General features: G+C 40.5%; 1 protein-coding gene across 2 annotated transcripts in view; it reads right to left on the bottom strand.

Moving 5' to 3' along the window:
- Positions 1-21397, bottom strand: part of SMYD3 (SET and MYND domain containing 3) — an 815165-nt gene that overhangs the window by 635947 nt on the left and 157821 nt on the right. For both annotated transcript variants that reach the window (XM_056567174.1, XM_056567173.1), the window contains exons 4-5: positions 16387-16444; positions 13458-13594 (exon numbers count right to left, since the gene is read on the bottom strand). In XM_056567174.1, coding sequence (XP_056423149.1) covers positions 13458-13594; positions 16387-16444 — 195 coding nt within the window. The remainder of the gene's footprint in view (positions 1-13457; positions 13595-16386; positions 16445-21397) is intronic.

Genomic DNA, 21397 nt, shown 5'->3' with positions numbered 1-21397 from the left:
CCGTCAGATGGGCGGGCACTTCATTACAATAGGGTCTGTGCTGGCAAAATGTTATTGTAGAGACGTGCTGCACAACATAGAAGAAAGGAAGACCCAAGGGTCCAATACTGCTAAGAACCGCACAGAGGACAATGCAGGAGCAGTGAGGACAACAGCACCCAGCATTATTACCACCAAAATGCAATAGAATAACATCAGTCAGTAGAGGTTGATGAGGGAAGTGGAGGTAGAGTGGCACAGGGTGACAGCAGCTTCTATGTGTATACAGTATATGACTATGAGTAGTCATCTCTAAACACACCCCTAACATATTCACTCTATTGCACACAAAAAAATTTAAGTTTTTTTCCTGGATAACCCCTTTTTTATATATCAACTGGTTCCAGAAAGTTATACAGAATTGTAAATTATTTCTATTAAAAAATCTTAATCATGTCAGTACTTATGAGCTGCTGAAGTTGAGTTGTTCTTTTCTGTCTCTCAGTGCTCTCTGATGACACCTGTCTCGGGAACTGTCCAGAGTAGAAGCAAATACCCACAGCAAACCTCTTCTACTCTGTTCAGTTCCTGAGACAAGTAGAGATGTCAGCAGAGAGCACTGTTGCCAGACAGAAAACAACAACTCAACTTCAGCAGCTGATAAATATTGAAAGGATTAAGATTTTTTAATAGAAGTAATTTACAAATCTGTTTAACTTTCACGAGCTAGTTGATATAAAAAAAAGTTTTTCCTGGAATACCCCTTTAAAATCTGGTGGAACAAAGCGTTCCTAGAAAATTAATTGCAGAGAAACCTGATTCCACGTGGCCTCGGGATCCAAGTGTTTCCGTTGTTTCCAATTGAAGACGAAACATTTGTAAGTAAGGCTAGGTTCACATCACTATTTAACCATGCGATTATCAGACCATAAAATTGTACAAAATTGGATTGCAAAAAATTGTATCAATGTTACAATCAAATGTAAAAATTTCTATGCTATCCGATTTAAAATCGTACAGATGAAAATTTCATCTGATTTTCAATTAAAATCTGATCCTGTTTTTAAAATGAATATGTATGCCAATGGTAATAAAGTTTTATATATTTGAAGTTTATGTGTTTTGAAGTCTACGGCGCATGCGTACAAAAAAATTGTGTGCGATTAATCTGACAAACGAAAACAATAAATATCCATATGTGACCCCATTTTGGAAACTACACCCCTCACGGAATGTAATAAGGGGTGCAGTGAGCATTTACACCCCACTGGTGTATTACAGATTTTTGGAACAGTGGTCTGTGAAAATGAAAAATAAAATTTTTCATTTGCACAGTCCACTGTTTCAAATATCTGTCAAACGCCAGTGGGGTGTAAATGCTCACTGCACTGCTTATTAAATTCCAAGAGGGGTGTAGTTTCCAAAATGGGGTCACATGTGGGGGGTCTACTGTTCTGGCACCATAGGGGCTTCCTAAATGGGACATGCCCCCCAAAAACCCTTTCAGAAAAACTCACTCTCCAAAACCCCATTGTCGCTCCTTCCCTTCTGAGCCCTCTACTGTGCCCGCCGAACACTTTACATACGCATATGAAGTATTTCCTTACTCGAGAGAAATTGGGTTACAAATTTTAGGGTGATTTCTCTCCTTTTACCCCTTGTAAAAATTCAAAAAATGGGTCTACAAGAACATGCAAGTGTAAAAAATGAAGATTTCGAATTTTCTCCTTTACTTTGCTGCTATTCCTGTGAAACACCTAAAGGGTTAAAACACTTACTGAATGTCATTTTGAATACTTTGGGGGGTGCAGTTTTTATAATGGGGTCATTTATGGGGTATTTCTAATATGAAGACCCTTAAAATCCACTTCCAACCTGAACTGGGCCCTGAAAAATTACGATTTTGAAAATCTTGAGAAAAATTGGAAAATTGCTGCGGAACTTTGAAGCCCTCTGGTGTCTTCCAAAAGTAAAAACTTGTCAATTTTTTTATGCAAACACAAAGTAGACATATTGTATATGTGAATCAATATGTAATTTATTTGGAATATCCATTTTCCTTTCAAGCAGAGACTTTCAAAGTTAGAAAAATGCTAAATTTTCATGACATTTTTAGATTTTTTACCAAGAAAGGATGCGAATATCAGTGAAATTTTTCCAATAACATAAAGTAGAATATGTCACGAAAAAACAATCTCGGAATCAGAATGATAAGTAAAAGCATTCCAAAGTTGGGCTGGGTCATGAAGGGGTTAATAAATGGAAGCCAATGGATACGACTTGGCATGCAGATTTGTACGATTTCAAAGTTAAAAATCGTGAGAAGAAGTAGGATGGAAAAATCGTGATGTGAATGCAACCTAAGTGGGAGGAGACATGTACCACCGGATCTTTTAAATTCATGGAACTACTAATAGGGCTCAATAAGAGATCCCTTGATACATTGGAAGAAATAGATATCATCTATACAGATTTAATTGTAAAATGAATCTAGAAAAGATGAAAGTGACCGTTTCCAAGCTCAGCTTGACAAATAATTTTCCGAGCGGGAAAAAGACATACAACAAAAGAAAGGAAAAAAAAACTGTCAAGAGTGAGGAGTGATGTGCAACAAAAAAAAGAGTGCACCGCTGAGAGTCAAATAAACAAGGGAAAAGTCCTGGTTTTAGACGGCGAAGGACACCGTCTATGTCATCAATGTCATCTACAGTAGGCCAATGTGATACTTCCACTCATCCTAATGCTTGGAACAGATGCCAGAGACAAAATAAATATGTCCAATGAAATCCGGAGGTAGGAGCAGAGAATCGAACCAATGAGTCCAACACCGAGATACAGGTAATTAAAACCCTTAACCCCCTAAGGACACAGCCCATTTTCACCTCTAGGACGCAGCCCTTTTTTGCACATCTGACCACTGTCACTTAATAACTCTGGAATGCTTTTACTTATCAATCTGATTCCGAGATAGTTTTTTCGTGACATATTCTACTTTAACATAGTGGTAAATTTTTGTGGTAACTTGCATCCTTTCTTGGTGAAAAATCCCCAAATTTGATGAAAAAATTGAAAATTTTGCATTTTTCTAACTTTGAAGCTCTCTGTTTGTAAGGAAAATGAATATTCTAAATATTTTTTTTTTGGATTCACATATACAATATGTCTACTTTATATTTTCATCATAAAATTGACAAGTGTTTACTTTTGGAAGACACCAGAGGGCTTCAAAGTTCAGCAGCAATTTTACAATTTTTCACAAAATTTTCAAACTCGCTATTTTTCATGGACCAGTTCAGGTTTGAAGTGGATTTGAAGGGTCTTCATATTAGAAATACCCCATAAATGACCCCATTACAAAAACTGCACCCCCCAAAGTATTCAAAATGACATTCAGTAAGTGTTTTAACCCTTTAGGTGTTTCACAGGAAAAGCAGCAAAGTGAAGGAGAAAATTCAAAATCTTCATTTTTTACACTTGCATGTTCTTGTAGACCCAATTTTTGTATTTTTACAAGGGGTAAAAGGATAAAATTTATACTTGAATTTGTAGCCCAATTTTTCTCGAGTAAGCACATACCTCATATGTCTATGTAAATTGTTCGGCGGGCGCAGTAGAGGGCTCAGAAGCGAAGGAGCGACAAGGGGATTTTGGAGAGTATGTTTTTCTGAAATGGTTTTTTAGGGACATGTTGCATTTAGGAAGCCCCTATGGTGCCAAAACAACAAAAAAAAAAAAAAAAACATGGCATACCATTTGGGAAACTAGACCCCTTGAGGAACGTAACAAGGAATTAAGTGAGCCTTAATACCCCACAGGTGTTTCATGACTTTTGCATATGTAAAAAAAATATATATATTTCTCACTAAAATGTGTGTTTCCCCCCAAATTTCACATTTTTGCAAGGGTTAATAGCAGAAAATACCCCCCAAAATTTGTAACCCCATCTCTTCTGAGTATGGAGGTACCCCATAAGTTGATCTGAAGTGCATTACGGGCGAACTACAATGCTCAGAAGAGAAGGAGTCATATTTGGCTTTTTGAGAGCAAATTTTGCTCGGGGGGCATGTCGCATTTAGGAAGCCCCTATGGTGCCAGGACAGCAAAAAAAAAACGACATGGCATACCATTTTGAAAAATTTTACATTTTAAAAAAAGGTAATAGCAGAAAATACGCCCCAAAATGTGAAGCCCAATTTCTCCTGATTCAGAAAGCACCCAATATGGGGATGAAAAGTGCTCTGCTGGCGCACTACAGGTCTCAGAAGAGAAGGAGTCACATTTGGCTTTTTGGAAGCAAATTTTGCTCTGGGGGCATGCCGCATTTAGTGGTTTGAAATGGTTTTTTGGGGGCATGTTGCATTTAGGAAGCCCCTATGGTGCCAAAACAGCAAAAAAAAAACACATGGCATACCATTTTGGAAACTAGACCCCTTGGGGAACGTAACAAGGGGTAAAGTGAACCTTAATACCCCACAGGTGTTTCACGACTTTTGCATATGTAAAAAAATATATATATTTTTTACACTAAAATGCTTGTTTTCCCCCAAATTTTACATTTTTACAAGGGATAATAGCAGAAAATACCCCCCAAAATTTGTAACCACATCTCTTCTGAGTATGGAAATACCCAATAAGTGGACGTGAAGTGCACTGGGGGCGAACTACAATGCGGCCCTCCAGATGTTGCAAAACTACAAATCTCAGCATGCTAAGACAGCAAACTGCTGTCTGGGCATGCTGGAAGTTGTAGTTTTGTAATATCTGGAGGGCTACAGTTTAGAGACCACTGTCAGTGATCTCCAGAATGAACCCCTCTAAATCTTGCAAAACTACAACTCCCAGCATGCCAACACAGCAAACGGCTGTCAAGGCATGGTGGGAGTTGTAGTTTTGCAACATCTGGAGGGCGACAGTTTAGAGACCACTCTAAACTGTTGCCCTGCAGATGTTGCTAGGCAACAGACTCCCGGACACGCGGCGTCATACTCACCTCCACCGCCGCCATGATCACAGCCGCCGCCGGGTAAGTGACCGCCGCTGTCGCCGCCACTACAGGTTCCCCCCGCTGTGCCCGGACACCGATGGGTGGGCATAGCGGAGGGGAACCGAACTTTAACCCCCCCGCCCCCAGTCTGCTATTGGTCGGTTGCTCGACCGATCAATAGCAGGGATAGGAGGGGTGGCAACCCTGCCTCCTCACTCCTATCTCTTCAAGGGGGATCGAGGGTGTCTTTGACACCCTCGATCCCCCTTATTTTATCGCGGAGCCGCCGTTGATGGGCAGGGGGAGAGCGCTCCCCCTGCAAACACCATAGATGCCGTGATCAGAACTGATCACGGCATCTATGGGGTTAATGCTGCCGGGACCGGCGCGATCGCGGCCCCGGCAGCTGCGGTGGGACTCCGGCTGTGATTGACAGCTGAGTCCAACCCGCGATCTCCTGCGCTGCCCGCGGCAGAGCAGGAGATCGCTTGGACGTATGCATACGTCCATTTGCGCGAACGTGTAATTCGCCTGGACGTATGCATACGTCCAATAGCGGGAAGGGGTTAAGGACCCAGCCATTTTACACCTTAGGACCCGGCCATTTTTTGCACATCTGACCACTGTCACTTTAAACATTAATAACTCTGGAATGCTTTTAGTTATCATTCTGATTCCGAGATTGTTTTTTCGTGACATATTCTACTTTAACTTAGTGGTAAAATTTTTTGGTAACTTGCATCCTTTCTTGGTGAAAAATCCCTAAATTTGATGAAAAATTTGAAAATTTTGCATTTTTCTAACTTTGAAGCTCTCTGCTTGAAAGGAAAATGGATATTTCAAATATTATTTTTTTTATTCACATATCCAATATGTCTACTTTATATTTGCATCATAAAATTGACGAGTTTTTACTTTTGGAAGACACCAGAGGGCTTCAAAGTTCAGCAGCAATTTTCCAATTTTTCACAAAATTTCCAAAATCACAATTTTTCAGGGACCAGTTCAGGTTTGAAGTGGATTTGAAGGGTCTTCATCTTAGAAATACCCCACAAATGACCCCTTTATAAAAACTGCACCCCCCAAAGTATTCAAAATGACATTCAGTCAGCATTTTAACCCTTTAGGTGTTTCACAGGAATAGCAGCAAAGTGAAGGAGAAAATTCACAATCTTCATTTTTTACACTCGCATGTTCTTGTAGACCCAATTTTTGAATTTTTACAAGGGGTAAAAGGAGAAAATGTATACTTATATTTGTAGCCCAATTGCTCTCGAGTAAGCACATACCTCATATGTCTATGTAAAGTGTTCAGCGGGCGCAGTAGAGGGCTCAGAAGGGAAGGGGCGACAAGGGGATTTTGGAGCGTACGTTTTTCTGAAATGGTTTTTGGGGGGCATGTTGCATTTAGCAAGCCCCTATGGTGCCAGAACAGGAAAAAAAGCCCACATGGCATACCATTTTGGAAACAAGACCCCTTGAGGAATGGAAAAAGGAATAAAGTGAGCCTTAATATCCCACAGGTGTTTCACGACTTTTGCATATGTAAAAAAATGTAAACAAAATTTCAATAAAATGTGTGTTTCCCCCCAAATTTCACATTTTTGCAAGGGTTAATAGCAGAAAATATCCCCCAAAATTTGTAACCCCATCTCTTCTGAGTATGGAGGTACCCCATAAGTTGACCTGAAGCGCACTACGGGCGAACTACAATGCTCAGAAGAGAAGGAGTCATATTTGGCTTTTTGAGAGCAAATTTTGCTCGGGGGCATGTCGCATTTAGGAAGCCCCTATGGTGCCAGAACAGCAAAAATTACCCACATGCCATACCATTTTGGAAACTAGACCCCTTGAGGAACGTAACAAGGGGTACAGTGAGCATTTACCCCCCCACTGGTGTCTGTCAGATCTTTGGAACAGTGGGATGTACAACATTTTTAATTTGCGCAGCCCACTGTTCCAAAGATCTGTCAGACACCAGTGGGGTGTAAATTCTCACTGCACCCCTCATTACATTCCGTGAGGGGTGTAGTTTCCGAAATGGGGTCATATGTGTTTTTTTTTTTGCGTTTGTCAAAACCGCTGTAACAATCAGCCACCCCTGTGCAAATCACCTCAAATGTACATGGTGCACTCTCCCTTCTGGGCATTGTTGTGCGCCCCCAGAGCACTTTACGCCCACATATGGGGTATTTCCGCAGTCGGGAGAAATTGCATTACAAATTTTGGGGGGCTTTTTTCCCTTTTACCTCTTGTCAAAATGAAAAGTATAGGGCAACACCAGCATGTTAGTGTAAAAAATGTATTTTTTTACACTAACATGCTGGTGTAGACCCCAACTTCACCTTTTCATAAGGGGTGAAAGGAGAAAAAGACCCCCAAAATTTGTTAGGCAATTTCTCCCGAGTACGGCGATACCCCATATGTGACCCTAAACTGTTGCCTTGAAATATGACAGGGCTCCAAAGTGAGAGCGCCATGCGCATTTGAGGCCTGAATTAGGGATTTGCATAGGGGTGGACATAGGGGTATTCTACGCCAGTGATTCCCAAACAGGGTGCCTCCAGCTGTTGCAAAACTCCCAGCATGCTTGGACAGTCGATGGCTGTCCGGCAATACTGGGAGTTGTTGTTTTGCAACAGCTGGAGGCTCCATTTTGAAAACAGTGGCGTACCAGACGTTTTTCATTTTTATTGGGAGGGGAGGGGGGCTGTGTAGGGGTATGTGTATATGTAGTGTTTTTTACTTTTTATTTTATTTTGTGGTAGTGTAGTGTAGTGTTTTTAGGGTACAATCACACGGGCGGGGGATTACAGAGTTTCCCGCTGCGAGTTTGAGCTGCCGCGCAAAATTTGCTGCATCGCAAACTTGCAGCCTGATACTCACTGTAAGCCCCCTGCCCATGTGAATGTATCCTGTACATTCACAGGGGGGGGGGGGACCTCCAGCTGTTGCAAAACTACAACTCCCAGCATGCACAGGCTATCAGTGCATGCTGGTAGTTATAGTTTTGCAACAGCTGGAGGCACACGGGTTGGGAAACACTGAGTTAGGAAACAGACAATGTTTCCCAACCAGTGTGCCTCCTGTTGTTGCAAAACCACAACTCCCAAACATTCTCAGGCATGCTGGGAGTAGTAGTTCGGCAACATCTTTAGAGCCAGATGTTGCCGAACTACAACTCCCAGCATGCTTGGAGTTGTAGTTTGCAACATCTGGAGGACTACAGTTTGCAGACCACTAATACAGTGGTTCCCAATCTGTGCCCTTCCAGATGTTGCAAAACTACAACTCCCAGTATGCCAAAACTGTCCAGGCATGCTGGGAGTTGTAGTTCTGCAACATCTGAAGGGCCAGATGTTACAGAACTACAACTCCCAGCATGCCTGGACAGTAAGGGCATGCTGAGGATGTGTAGTTTTGCAACATCTGGAAGGGCACAGTGGTCTCCAAACTGTGGACCTCCAGATGTTGCAAAACTACAACTCCCAGCATGCCCAGATGCCAAGGGCTGTCTGGGCATGCTGTGAGTTGTAGTATACAGGGTTCCAATACAGCAATGCATGTCGCTTTCCGGCGACGTGCATTGCTGTAAAGGGCCCGACCGCGGCTGAAGATCCACTCACCTGTCGCCGCCGCCGTCTTCATCGCCGTGATCCGGGTCTTCAGGGACGAGGTAAGTACCGGGGCCGGTCCCCAGCACTCCCCCGTCCCCCACCGCGTCCTCTGGTCTTCCTCCCGTCCTCCCCAGACTTCAAGGGGCCGGGCAGGACGGGAGGAAGTAACAGGCCGGGATCATGCAAAATTACCGGGCGGTCGGGTCCCAGAGACCCGATCAGCCCGGTATCGCCGCAGATCGCAAGGGCGATTTCCCTTGCGATTTGCGGCGATCGCCGACATGGGGGGCTTACATGGCCCCCCTCGGCGTTTGCCCTGGATCCCTGCTGAAGGATTTCAGCAGGGATCTGCTTCCGATCTCCGCCGGGTGAGCGGCGGAGACCAGGAAAAGACCATGACGTATGCATACGTCATCGGTCCTTAAGACCCAGGGTGTGATGACGTATGCATACGTCATGGGTCCTTAAGAGGTTAATTTATCATCACATGAATTATCCGAGGATGATATATCCGTATTGAGTAAAGGGTTAACCTTTTCCCCATGTGCCAATTTTGATGCATTTCCAGTCATAAAAGACTTACATCTGTTCGGACAGACCTTAAAGGAAAACTCCGATGCAGCCTCCCCCCAAAAAAAATTAATACCATAATGTAGCCCATTAAAATACCTTTTGATGGAGCCCTCAATCGTGTAGAAGGGCCCAGCCGTTTTCGCATTATGTGCCTGGCCCGCGCTGTAAAAACTACATCTCCCAGCATGCCCGCTCGTCACATTCGGCCTGTATCTCCCCTGCTCCGCCCCCTCCGGAAATTATAATAAATCACGCCCCCTCCGCGTTTGCTGAGCTGAGCCTATGGCAGCTCAGCTCAGCGCATATATGAATATATTAGTGAGGGGGGAGTAGCCGACTCCTGGCTGGGAGGCGGGCAGAGCCCGCAATGACTCATGGGAGGTATGAGTCACCGGGCTAAGTTGCCGATGAAGCACTCGAAATAAGTGGTCGAGCGTCATCAAATGCAGGTAAAGGACCCAGCTTCCGTGCAGCGGAAAAATGCAGGAGAAGACCGGGAAAGGGGCCATATGGAAAGCACAGGTATATTAGAATGTTATATAACTTTGCTTGATACTTCTTTTGCCCCAGAAAAGATTTGCATCGGAGTACTCCTTTAATGATGAAAAGATGGCATCATCGCAGTGATCTGGACCCTTTTTCGATACTATACAAGAACATACAGCAGGGAGAGCTCTAGAAGAACTTCTGGATGAACAACATACAGTTGAGACAGGTAAGGTTCCGCCAGAATTGAGATAGAAATCGATCAAATCTCCTCCTTTATCTCTATGCCCTCCAGTTGATTTATTTGTTAAATTAGTTTCTAAAGTACTTGAACAAATTCCATCTAGGTTATCTAATGACAATTTAACATCAGCACAGCGTTCAAGTTTAAAACAGCTGAAAAGTTTAACAGATGTAGTATATAAGCCCTCAGATAAGGGTGGTAACATCGTCATCTGGCTTAAGAGACTCTATGAGTCAGAAGCCTATAGACAATTAAATGATGCCCGATGCTACAAGAAGCTAACATTTAATCCACTCTTCTCTTATGTACAGTTATTGGATGAGCTATTGAAACGAGCAATGGACACAGGAGTGATCTCCAAGCAAGTATATGAATCATTATGTGTGCAAAATCCGGTTATTCCCACATGTATCTCCTACCCAAAATTCATAAGGACAAGAGTAAACCACCTGGATGTCCCATCACCTCCGGCCGAGGAAATTTCATTGAAAATGTGAATAAATACATCGACTACCATTTTAAACCTTTTGTTGAGAGTCTCCCCTCATATGTTAGGGATTCTACTGATCTCTTATGCAAAGTAGCGGACATACAGCTAGAGAGCGACAATATGCTGGTGACATGCAACATTGAGTTGCTGTACACCAGCATCAGGCACAAAGACGGGATTGCAGCAGTCAAATTCTTTTTGAACAGTAGTGAAATAGATCCAGGGATGGTAGGATTTCTAGTGAATATGCTGGAATTCACTCTTACGCACAATTTTATTTAAGATGTCCACATTCCTTCAGCTCCAGGGAACAGCCATGGGAGCAGCCTGTGCGCCCTCCTATGCTAACCTGTTCCATGGGCTGTGGGAATGGGACTTCTTCCTATTCATGATCTGGCAGGGTTCAGAGGCAGATCCAAAAATATTAAGGTCACATACATCTGTGACTACAACAGAGTTGATTTTTTTTTTAGCTCATCTATGCTGCGCTCCCATCGGAAGCCCGCATAGATGAGTTGCCAATAGCATGGCAGGCTGCTCCAGGGTCTCTTCCTCCCTGTTTAGCAGTGTAGTGTTATCCAGGGAGGAGGAGTATAGAAGCATTGCCCACCTGCCGAGCAATTCTACACCGCCGAGACCCAGGACCAAAACTAAATATAATATGTGAAATAAGACATCAGATCAGACTTATCTGTACAGGACATGTACAGTCCTGGAGCATCACTGAGAGCGGCACTGAGATTCAGTGGGAACGATGCCTCCAGACTGAACATGCCGGGGGCGGGGACGGCCAGCACACAAGGCCAATGCGCGCAGCCCAGGGGTTCACATCGCTCGCTCCCGCCTGTCCGATTGACAGGCAGGGAGCGAGTGCAAGCTAATTGAATTCAGACCGAATGCCCGGCCGTAATCGATCCGAATTCATCTGTGACGTCACAGCAGGCTGCCATTAGGAGGGAGACCCCTAGTGGCTGAATTTCAAGAGCAAAATAAAATAATTTAACCACCAAAAAAAATGATAGAAGTATATTAGAGATATGTTGTAGTACTACAACATATATAAAAAAAAAAGTTGATGACAGTGCCCATTTAAATCGTTTTTCCTGTTTTTGTTTTCATGGCACAATGGCATGGTTCCATTTTTGTGATAACTCACCTCAACACTTATATTATTTTGCACATATCATCAGTCCTTTCGCATATCACTTTCACACATTTATCACTGTATGCAGTTGGCATATATTTATTATTTGATATAGGTACATATACTTCCACGCAGATTATTTATAGATATATATGTCTTTTACTAGTATTTATCAGTACTATTTTTCACATATTTTTCACATATTCTTTAGGTTTTTATTATTATCATCATTATTTTTATTATTATTGATATAATCATTAAAGTTATATAATCATGCACGCAGATTTTTATTATATACCATTGCAGCATTCATATACGATGTTACCTGTACATATGATCATTATTACTGTTGCTGCTTTGTGATTTTATCTTTAACCACCGTGTTCTAATAAGTTTCACTAAAGATTTTTTATCAACTGGACGGTCAAGGTAATATGGGTTTTTACATACCTTTGGAATAAGCACTGCACTTCTATGTATCACTATGTTTTCTTTTTCTTTCACTTTTGTCTCACTTTCACAATTCACTCATTCTTTACACCATTCACTTCACATTCTATTTGACATTGTTTTTATTTTCACTGTTATGGCATGCATTGGATCCATTACTCTAATCACCAACAGACCAACAGTTCCCCAGCTGGTCTCAATATCCACACATTGATATTTTCAACTGTGCGCATCTCCCTCCCCTCCTGTGTCCCGTGCGTGGCTACGCCGGAGTTTGCCTTTACAGAAATGAATAGGGTTTAGGTAATGATAGCTGTAACTTTACTACTTCGTGGTATGACTAGCATCTATCTATTCAGAAGAAATTACCATGACCTGCAACCTTGCAGAATTTAAACATTGTCCCTAACAACCAGCCTATTTACAACAGGCTGAGATTTCTGATTTAGGATGCCTAAAGGAAACCTGTTACTAAGTTTTGCCTTATATAATGAGTGGCAACACAACTTTTATAAATGTCATACGCAGTATATAAATGAGGCTCATTAGTCAGTTGGGCTCACAGCTTGCTGAACTAGTCACAGCACCCTAGACTATAATCACTATGGGGATTTGTTAATGCTCTGGACAGTTCCTGACATGGACAGAGGTGTCAGCAGAGAGCACTGGTCTGACGGAAAAGAAATTCAAAAAGAAAAGAACTACCTCTGGAGCATATAGCAGCTGAGAAGTACTGGAAGGATTAAGATTTTTATATAGAAGTCATTTACAAATCAGTTTAAACTTGCTGAAGCCAGTTGATTTAAAAAAAAATGCTTTCCACTCCCTTTAAAGTCTATCATGTGTTGCCACTCGTTATATAGGGTAACAGTTAGTGACCAGTTACCTTTAACTAATATTACCAGTTTATAATGAGACATGATAAAAGATTCTACATCCAATGTTGCAAAATAATACAAGGAACTAAAAATAAATGAGTTGAGTGTCTAAAAAATATTTAAAAAGTAAAAAAGATTAACAATCTAGAATCAATCAAGCCACATGAACGGGGAGAAGTTAAACAGCCCATTCCCAAAAGTTTTTAAGGACAGAAAATTGTAGCACCCTAGAACTTTTGAATAACCGTTTATTATAAAAAAAAAAAAAAAAAAACACCAATATTATTTTAATTTGACTATCCCTGGTATAGAATTTCCATTGAACAAATCTAATTCTTATTGAGTGCCAGAAAACAGAATGATTTGTTGCCCTTCAGACAACCTGCATTTTAAAGATTCTTACTAAACAGAAGCCTTATTCCCACATGAATTTGGCACTGCTAAAATAAATACGTTGATGAAGAGAGTCCCTCAGCTACTGTTTAAGTGTTAAAATCAAATATGTATTTATACATTCAAACACACCTTTGTGACTGTCTGGATATTTCAGAAAATCAATACATTACATCACATATAATTTAATGTTCTTATAAATTTAGACTTGGCACCTACTTTGCAGAAATAATCAAGTGTCTGGAATCCAGGTGGAAGCTTAGAAGAGTCTGGGATTTCTTTCTTCAGGTATTGCTCTAATGTTGCTGCAAGATGCCCCAGGCCTTGTATCATGTCTTCATTTAGGTCTTTGAAATCTGGGTAGGGTTTTAGGGAAGAGTTACAAGTGAGCCAATATGTGGGCGTATCATAGAACATACAGTCGAGTTACTTGTAAGTAAAATAAATCATGTTATTTATGACACATAATCGCTAAATATTTTACAATACACAGGTGCTTGTATATAATCTTATTTCAATATGAGATTCCAGGAGTGAAACAGATGTTAAAGCAGATGCCACATGTCAACTAACTAGATATTTTACAACATATGTTTATGCAATTTTACACAGATCACTTTAAATATATTGTTATAGATTTTTAGATTATTATTTTGGCTTTTCCAAAATGTTATCTAAATCATCTAAATCTAAACTTTCAAATAGCCAAAAAAGGTTTTTTTTTTCCTACTACTTTTCTACTCACATTTTATGCTTGAAAATATCCCTCCAGTAGTGCCACTGGCTCTGGACAATTATTTATGACTAGATCCGAGCCATCATTTGGTCTGCCAACATTTTCTTAGAAACCTTTGGACATGTATTGCAATGTATTTACAAAGTTATCCTACTATTATGAAACATGATTGGGTGAATATGAATTTTTTTAAGGTAAATTCAGATTTAAATAACATAATATAGTTAATTAATATAATTGTAAGATTAGATATAAGGAGAATAATTACAACATTGTTTAATTTCTAATACTTTCTTATTTCATGATGCAATGAACAAATGTACCTATATATAATCAAAAGCTATAGTAAACAGAAAGTAATAGGCTGAGTTTGCATGTAGTATTTTGCTAAGGATTTAGGCTGGAACTCCACTGAGTTTTTTTTTGCAAAAACGCTGTCAAAAACGCCAATTTTCCCACACAGCGTTTTTTCAGTGAAAAAACGCTGCGTCCAGATGTTAGCTGCAAGTCAATAGTAAACTGCAAAATGCCAGATTCACTCAGCGTTTTTCAGTTTGGCGTTTTTTTTTAAATCCTTTTGGCGTTTTTCAGTAATTTCGGGCTCAGAGGCTGGATTTTCAAAATGCCCGACAAAACCTAGTTTGGCGTTTTTTGCCCTGAAATCATGGCGTTTTCCTCCCATAGAATCCTATGGGAGAGCAAAAACGCCAAGAAAAACGCCATGTTGGTTTTAAATTTTGCGTTTTTGCAGGCGGTTTTTATTCTTTTTTTGGGACTTTAGCGATCCAAAAAAGTGATGGAGATACCTATTTTTATTAAAATTTAGTAGGGTACCATTAAAAAAATAAAATAAAAAAGATACAGTAGTGATGGAAAAAATTGTAACGAAATTTATCTTTTTTATTATGAAATGTTTATTAATTTTTAAACAGGGATCAATTTATGTGGGCGGGTAAAGCACTAAAAATGTAGCAGACAATAATAAAAATGTAGTGTGTGTGTGTTTTTCACTTTTTTATTTTTTAGGTAGTACTACTACTCCCAGCATGGAACACACTGTTCCATGATGGGAGTAGTAATACCTGTACTAATTGACAGATCGCCCGTTGCGATCCTTCTGTATAATGTATAGATGCGTCCGGCCGCTCTTCTATGGTCCCCTGTCCTGACATCTACTGGTCTATGGTCCCCTGTACTGACATCCGATGCGATCGTCCTGTCTATAGCAGAGATGGAGCGGCTGTATACATCGCTCGCATCCCTGCTCTGCACTATACTCCGGGCCGGCCACTCATTCATTCATATTTTCCTCAGAGCTGTGATTGGCTGCAACCATCCGGCCAATCACAGCTTTGGGCGGAAAATATGAATGAGTGATGTTCTATTCACATCACTGGCCGGAGAATAGTGCAGAGATGTGAGCGATGTATAGAGCCGCTCCACTTCTCTGCTATATAATGGACGATCGCATCGGGTGTCAGATCTGACACCCGGAGTGGTATGTCTATAGTACAGGCACTACTACTCCCATCATGGAACAGTGTGTTCCATGCTGGGAGTAGTAGTACTACTACATAAAAAATAAAAGAGAGAAAAAAAAAAGTTAAACACACACTTTATAAAAAAAATTATAAAAATGTTGTAATAAAAAATAAACATTTAGTTAAATACATTTTTACATCCCTACTGCATCCCTTTTATTTATTTTTTTTGGTACCCAACTATTTTGTAAAAAAAAAAAAAAAAAAAGCCAAAGGGGCCAAAAAAGGCAAATCCCCCACAGAGGTAAAAACGCCAGAAAAAACGCCAAAACGCAGGAAAAAACTGGCAGTTTTTCTGGCGCTTTTGAGCCAAAAAAATCGAATCGCAGGGCAAAAATCTCAGTGGAGTTCTAGCCTTAGTCTTCATTTTGGTAAGTATTTGTAACCAAAACCAGGAGTGGGACCAACAAAGAGAAAAACTTCAATGGACAGGTATGTACCTTTTTTTGTATGGCAACCAAAATAAGCACAAAATACTGACCAAATGACTACATAAAAACTCTTTAGATGATCCATAATGAAAAAATGCTTGGGCCTTAAAGGGGTACTCCGTTGAATCAGCGTTCGGAACATTTTGTTCCAAACGCTTGGAGTGGGTGGCAGGGGTCGTGACCTCATGGCCACACCTCTCGTGACATCATACCACGCCCCCTCAATGCAAGTCTATAGGAGGGGACGTGGCGCCCGCCACGCACCGTTCCATGGATTTGCATTAAGGGGGCGTGGCCGTGACATCACGATCCCTGCCGCTCGCTCCAAGCATTCGGAACAAAATGTTACAAATGCCGAGGGCAGCGGAGTGCCCCTTTAAAGAACTATTTTAATTATTATTTTTTTTTATCTTAATGATAAGAAATTATCAGAAACTCACGTGACTGAAGCTCAGTTACTGAATATAGTTCTCCTGAAGTACACTCTGGTTGTTCAAGCTGCCAAATAAAATAAGGGACATAAGAACACATCTAAGAGTACTTGTTACTTTTATGATTCAAATATAAATAAACACAGCAAAGCTTTAGTCAACGAGTAAAGGTCAACATTAGCAGAATTGATTGTGTTCCTATCAGCGATCCTACACAGTGTGCCAATAATTGAATAGACTCATAACTGAAATGAATAATACATTAGAGATTTTATTTACACCTTCATAGAGACAACTCAGCACTGCTTCACTTGCTATTTGAGTTCACAGTCCAGTTAACAGATGAACAAGCAGACCTGATATGTTGCCAGACCTTTAGGGTTCTATCTCATCCAATATGTATAGATACCATAAGCAATAATGTGCTAATAGATATGAAATTACAGAGCACTCACCATAAGCTGTCTTTAATCTTAAGACTTCTTTATTAGATCATAATCTCAGGCACAAGCGCAGGGAGGCAGTCAGGTGTGGGGTGGGGTGTTCGGGAGACGAACTGTGTAATGCACATAGCGCTTCTCGTAGCCTGGTATTTTTTCTATTATATTAAGGGGGGGGGGCATATAAAATGTGGCAGGGTTATATTCAGAGGGTACAGTGTCTGGTAGTGTTATATTCAGAGGAGAGTGTGGCATTATATTTAGCGTACAGCAAGGTTATATTGTGTATTCTGTTCATGTAGAGGATGAAGATCTGTTGACAAAGTGAGGTATGAATGTTGTCTGGCTGTGCAAAGGGAAGATGTTGCTGAAAAAAGGCATTGCGATCTGGACCATATAAAGAAAATAGAAGACTATAGAGAGGATGTCACCCTTGAGTCTCAAGTAGGAAGAAAAAAAGAAAGACACTTTTAAGGAATCATATTATGAATCCTTAAAAATGGCAAGCATAATTTCTCCTACAGGTTCTGTTAAATATAGTGCCTTCTGTGTGTGTAATTGGGAGTATTTTAGCATCTGTATTTGAGATGAATTATGGCCATGGCTAAAGCTAAACATGTTTTGGAATGGGGTATAAAAGATGGAATACATACTGAATATAAAAAATGATTACTTTATGTGTTTCAACTCAGTTCTATCGAAAAATTTAAGACACAGTGAGAAAGCCTATCATTTAGCAAGAAAATATTTCTCACATAGTAACTGTGGCACATCTTTTGATATGGAAAACTATATAGATCAACAAGCCTAAAAGATAGACATAATCTAGAAGTGTGTGTCCTTACGTGACAGGCATGTGTTTTTAGCCATATTAGTTCCAATTTCATCACTGGAATGTTTTTGTTATGCTGTCTACATTTCCCATGAATCCCCTGGCTTTGTTGAGGGTGGGTTGGTGTCTTATCCCTGCAGTTCCGCTAATGAGATCACTTGGTCATTTTTCACCTGGCTAGATGCCAAGACTCATAAGTGAGTTGGGGTCAAATCATATTATGTGAAGTTTTAAACTGAGTCTTTGCATTTTCAAAGTGAGTTTTTTAGAGAGATGTTGCCAAGAGCCCAAAGTGATTTTACCTATAATCACAATTGAGGTGTTTTCTGAAGATCTGATGTCTGCAGGCCATGCTAACATAATGATTAAGATGATTTTATTTTATTGTGCAATTGCACAAAATAGTGCAACTTGATCCCTAACAATAAGCAGAATCTTTGAAGCTCAGTCAGAGGGAAACTGGGTTTTTGGTCACCTCTCTTACCAATGCCCTTTTACCCATAATTACTTGTTTTGATGGGACAGTCAGCTCTCGGAAGTGTCCTGATTGTTCTACACTTTTTCCATTTAACAATTATGGAGGCCACTGTGTTCTTGGGAACTTTTAGTGCCGGAGAAAATGTACCCTTTTCCAGAACTGTGCCTTCATACATTTCTGTCTATGAGCTCTTTGGCAGTCCTTTCCCACATCATGGCTTGGTTTTTGCTCCAATATGCATTTTCAGCTGTGAGACCTTATAAAGACATGGGTGCATCTTTTCAAATCATGTACCAGCAACTGAATTTACTACAGAAATATCTCAAAAGGTGATCAAGAAAAGTGGAAGGCCCCCAGATTTAAATTTCAAGTGCTCTAGCAAAGGGTCTAAATAGTTATGTTGATGCAAAATTTCAGTTCTTTCTTGTTAACCAATTTGTAGAAATTTCTAAAATTCTGTTTTTCTTCATCATTATGGGGCACTGAATGAAGAATGATGTGGGGGGCACGATTTTTGTTTACAATGTAAGCACAATGCTTCATTATAACAAAAATGTGATATTTTTAGATGTTTTAATTTTTTTTTGTATGTGTGTGTGTGTGTGTGTGTGTATATATATGTTAAAGGTTGAATGACAACCTGAGTTTATGGGAGGGGCCTGGGTGGTATAAATACGTGCAGGCTCGGGTGCACGTTGGACGTCACGCTTGCTTTTTTATATAGTATGATACGCTTTTATTTTCATACAGTTTGATACGCTTGTATGTCAGAGAGTATGACACGCTTGTTTTCATATAACATGACACGCTCATATTCTCATTCAGTATGACACGCTCGTACTTTCATACAGGTTGACACGCTTGTATTTTCACACAGCATGACACGCTTGTTGTTTCATTCAATATGACACACTCGTATTTTCATACAGTATGACACGCTTGTATTTTCAAGAACACGCTTGGATTTTCATACAGTGTACACGTTTGGATTTTCATACAGTATATACGCTGTGTTTTCCTACAGTATAGGCGCTTGTATCATTCAGGTAGAATGCTCGCTTGTTTTGCATACAGTACATGCTTGTATTTGCCACAGGATACACGCTTGTTCATACAGAACATGTGATTGTATTTGCATACAGAATATGCAAGTATACACGCTTGTATTTCTCATATAGTACACACGTTTGTATTTTCCGTATGATAGGTTCGCTTGCATTTTCCATATAGATTACATGCTTGGATTTCTCATGTTATACACGGTTGTGTTTTTTCATACAATATTTACACTGGTGTTTCATGCGGTACACACGCTTGCTTTTTCGTACAGTATACACGCTTACTCTTTCATACAGTGTACATGTTCATATTTCCAGTACAGTATGCACGCTTATATTTTCATACAGTATACACGCTAGTATTTCCAGTACAGTATATATTCTCGTATTCCCAGTACAGTATACATTCTCGTATTTCCAGTACAGTATACACGCTCATATTACCAGTACAGTATACATTCTAGTATTTCCAGTACAGTATACACGCTTGTATTTCCAGTACAGTATAACATGTTTGCTTTTCTATAGTATACGTATTTTCCATACAGTATACACGATCGTACTTTCCGTACGGTACACACGATTGCATTTTCCATACAGTGTCTTCTGTACAGTTGGCACGATTGTATTGTCTGTACAGTATACATGATTGCATTTCCATACAGTATACACGATGGTATTGTCCGTACGGTACACACGATTGCATTTTCCATACAATATCTTCTGTACGGTAGGCACGATTTTATTGTCTGTACAGTATACATGATTGCATTTTCCGTACAGTATACATGAGAGCATTTTCCGATGGCATATTCCGTGCAATATACACGATCGCATTTTTCCATTCTGTAGGCACGCTGGTGGATATCAGGCAGTATGCATGCCGGTGGTTGTCGTGGGTATGCGCACTGGTGTCTACTGTGCAGCGTCCATGCCAGTATTTTCCGTATGGTGTGCCCGCCTGTGGTTGGCATACGGGGTGTGCACTGGTGTTTACAATTCGGTATGTATGCTGGCAATTACCACACAGTATACCTACTTGTTTGTTCCATTCAGTTTACACGCTCAGTTCCATACAGGATAACACGATTATGGTTTAGATGGTGTGACACTTAGGTTTCCAAATGGGTTAAAACGTTGATGTTTCATTACAATATTCTATTCTTATTTCCATATGACATGGCATACTATTGTTCACCATATGGTACAACACGCCTATGTTCCATACCTGGTATACGCTCAGGTTTCCACACGTTATTATACGCTTATGCGTCTATACGGCATAACACGTAGTGCTCCATACGATTAATGCGAACAATTTCCATATATCTTTCACACACCCCCGTAGGCTTCCATACGGTACTACACGCTTAACGGGCTACAGTATAACTGGCTCATGTTTCCACACTGTGGTGAGCATAGGGTCTATGGTAATTGTGTTTAGACATATGTTACTAAGTCGCATTTTTCAACCATTTTTGATAATGTCACGTTTACAGGTTGTGGATATGCTCAGCCTGCCTGCCACGTCTGCAGGGGAATACATCATTTGGGCTATTGTTATGGACTTGTTTCCTGAGCAACAGCAGCAAGACACATAGAGGAGTATATACCTGACATGCCTGACACGTTCTCAGATGGGATATACTACTTGGTTATTGTTGCTGACACGTTTTCAGAGCAATAACATCACTACACATAGGCAGCTGTATACCCGTTATGCCTGTCACATTCTCAGGTGGGATGCACTGCATACTCGTATGTTCTGACACGTCTGCAGGACACGACTGCTATACAGGTATTAAAGTGATCATTTACAGGTGAACTGAGTCTTGTTGCCATAATATGGGTACGTATACATACGTCATTTCGCTTATTATCATAGCATGGACTACGGCACATGCGCTACGTAAGTTACTACTTGCATGACGCGATGCTTATCTGCCCATTTGTTCCAGGTACCCAGTAAATGTCTCCATACACGTACGTTATTTTAAGCAGGTTACCTTAGTACGATTCTATGTTTATGAATAGGTCAGGTTACGTTACCATATCACTGTTATAGGGTTTTACTTCAAGCTATCTTACTTTGTATACGGTAGTCAGGCGCTCACGTCATTGATGCGGGTATAATACTAAATGCTGGGCATAGGGCTTAATTTCAAGGTATCACAGTTCACGAATCTTACACGTAATGGTCATACGCATCATG

Source organism: Hyla sarda, chromosome 3 (genome assembly GCF_029499605.1).
Source record: "Hyla sarda isolate aHylSar1 chromosome 3, aHylSar1.hap1, whole genome shotgun sequence".
Taxonomy (NCBI): domain Eukaryota; kingdom Metazoa; phylum Chordata; class Amphibia; order Anura; family Hylidae; genus Hyla; species Hyla sarda.
The sequence above is the reverse complement of the archived record's forward strand: the minus strand, read 5'-3'. Positions and strand labels throughout refer to the sequence as shown.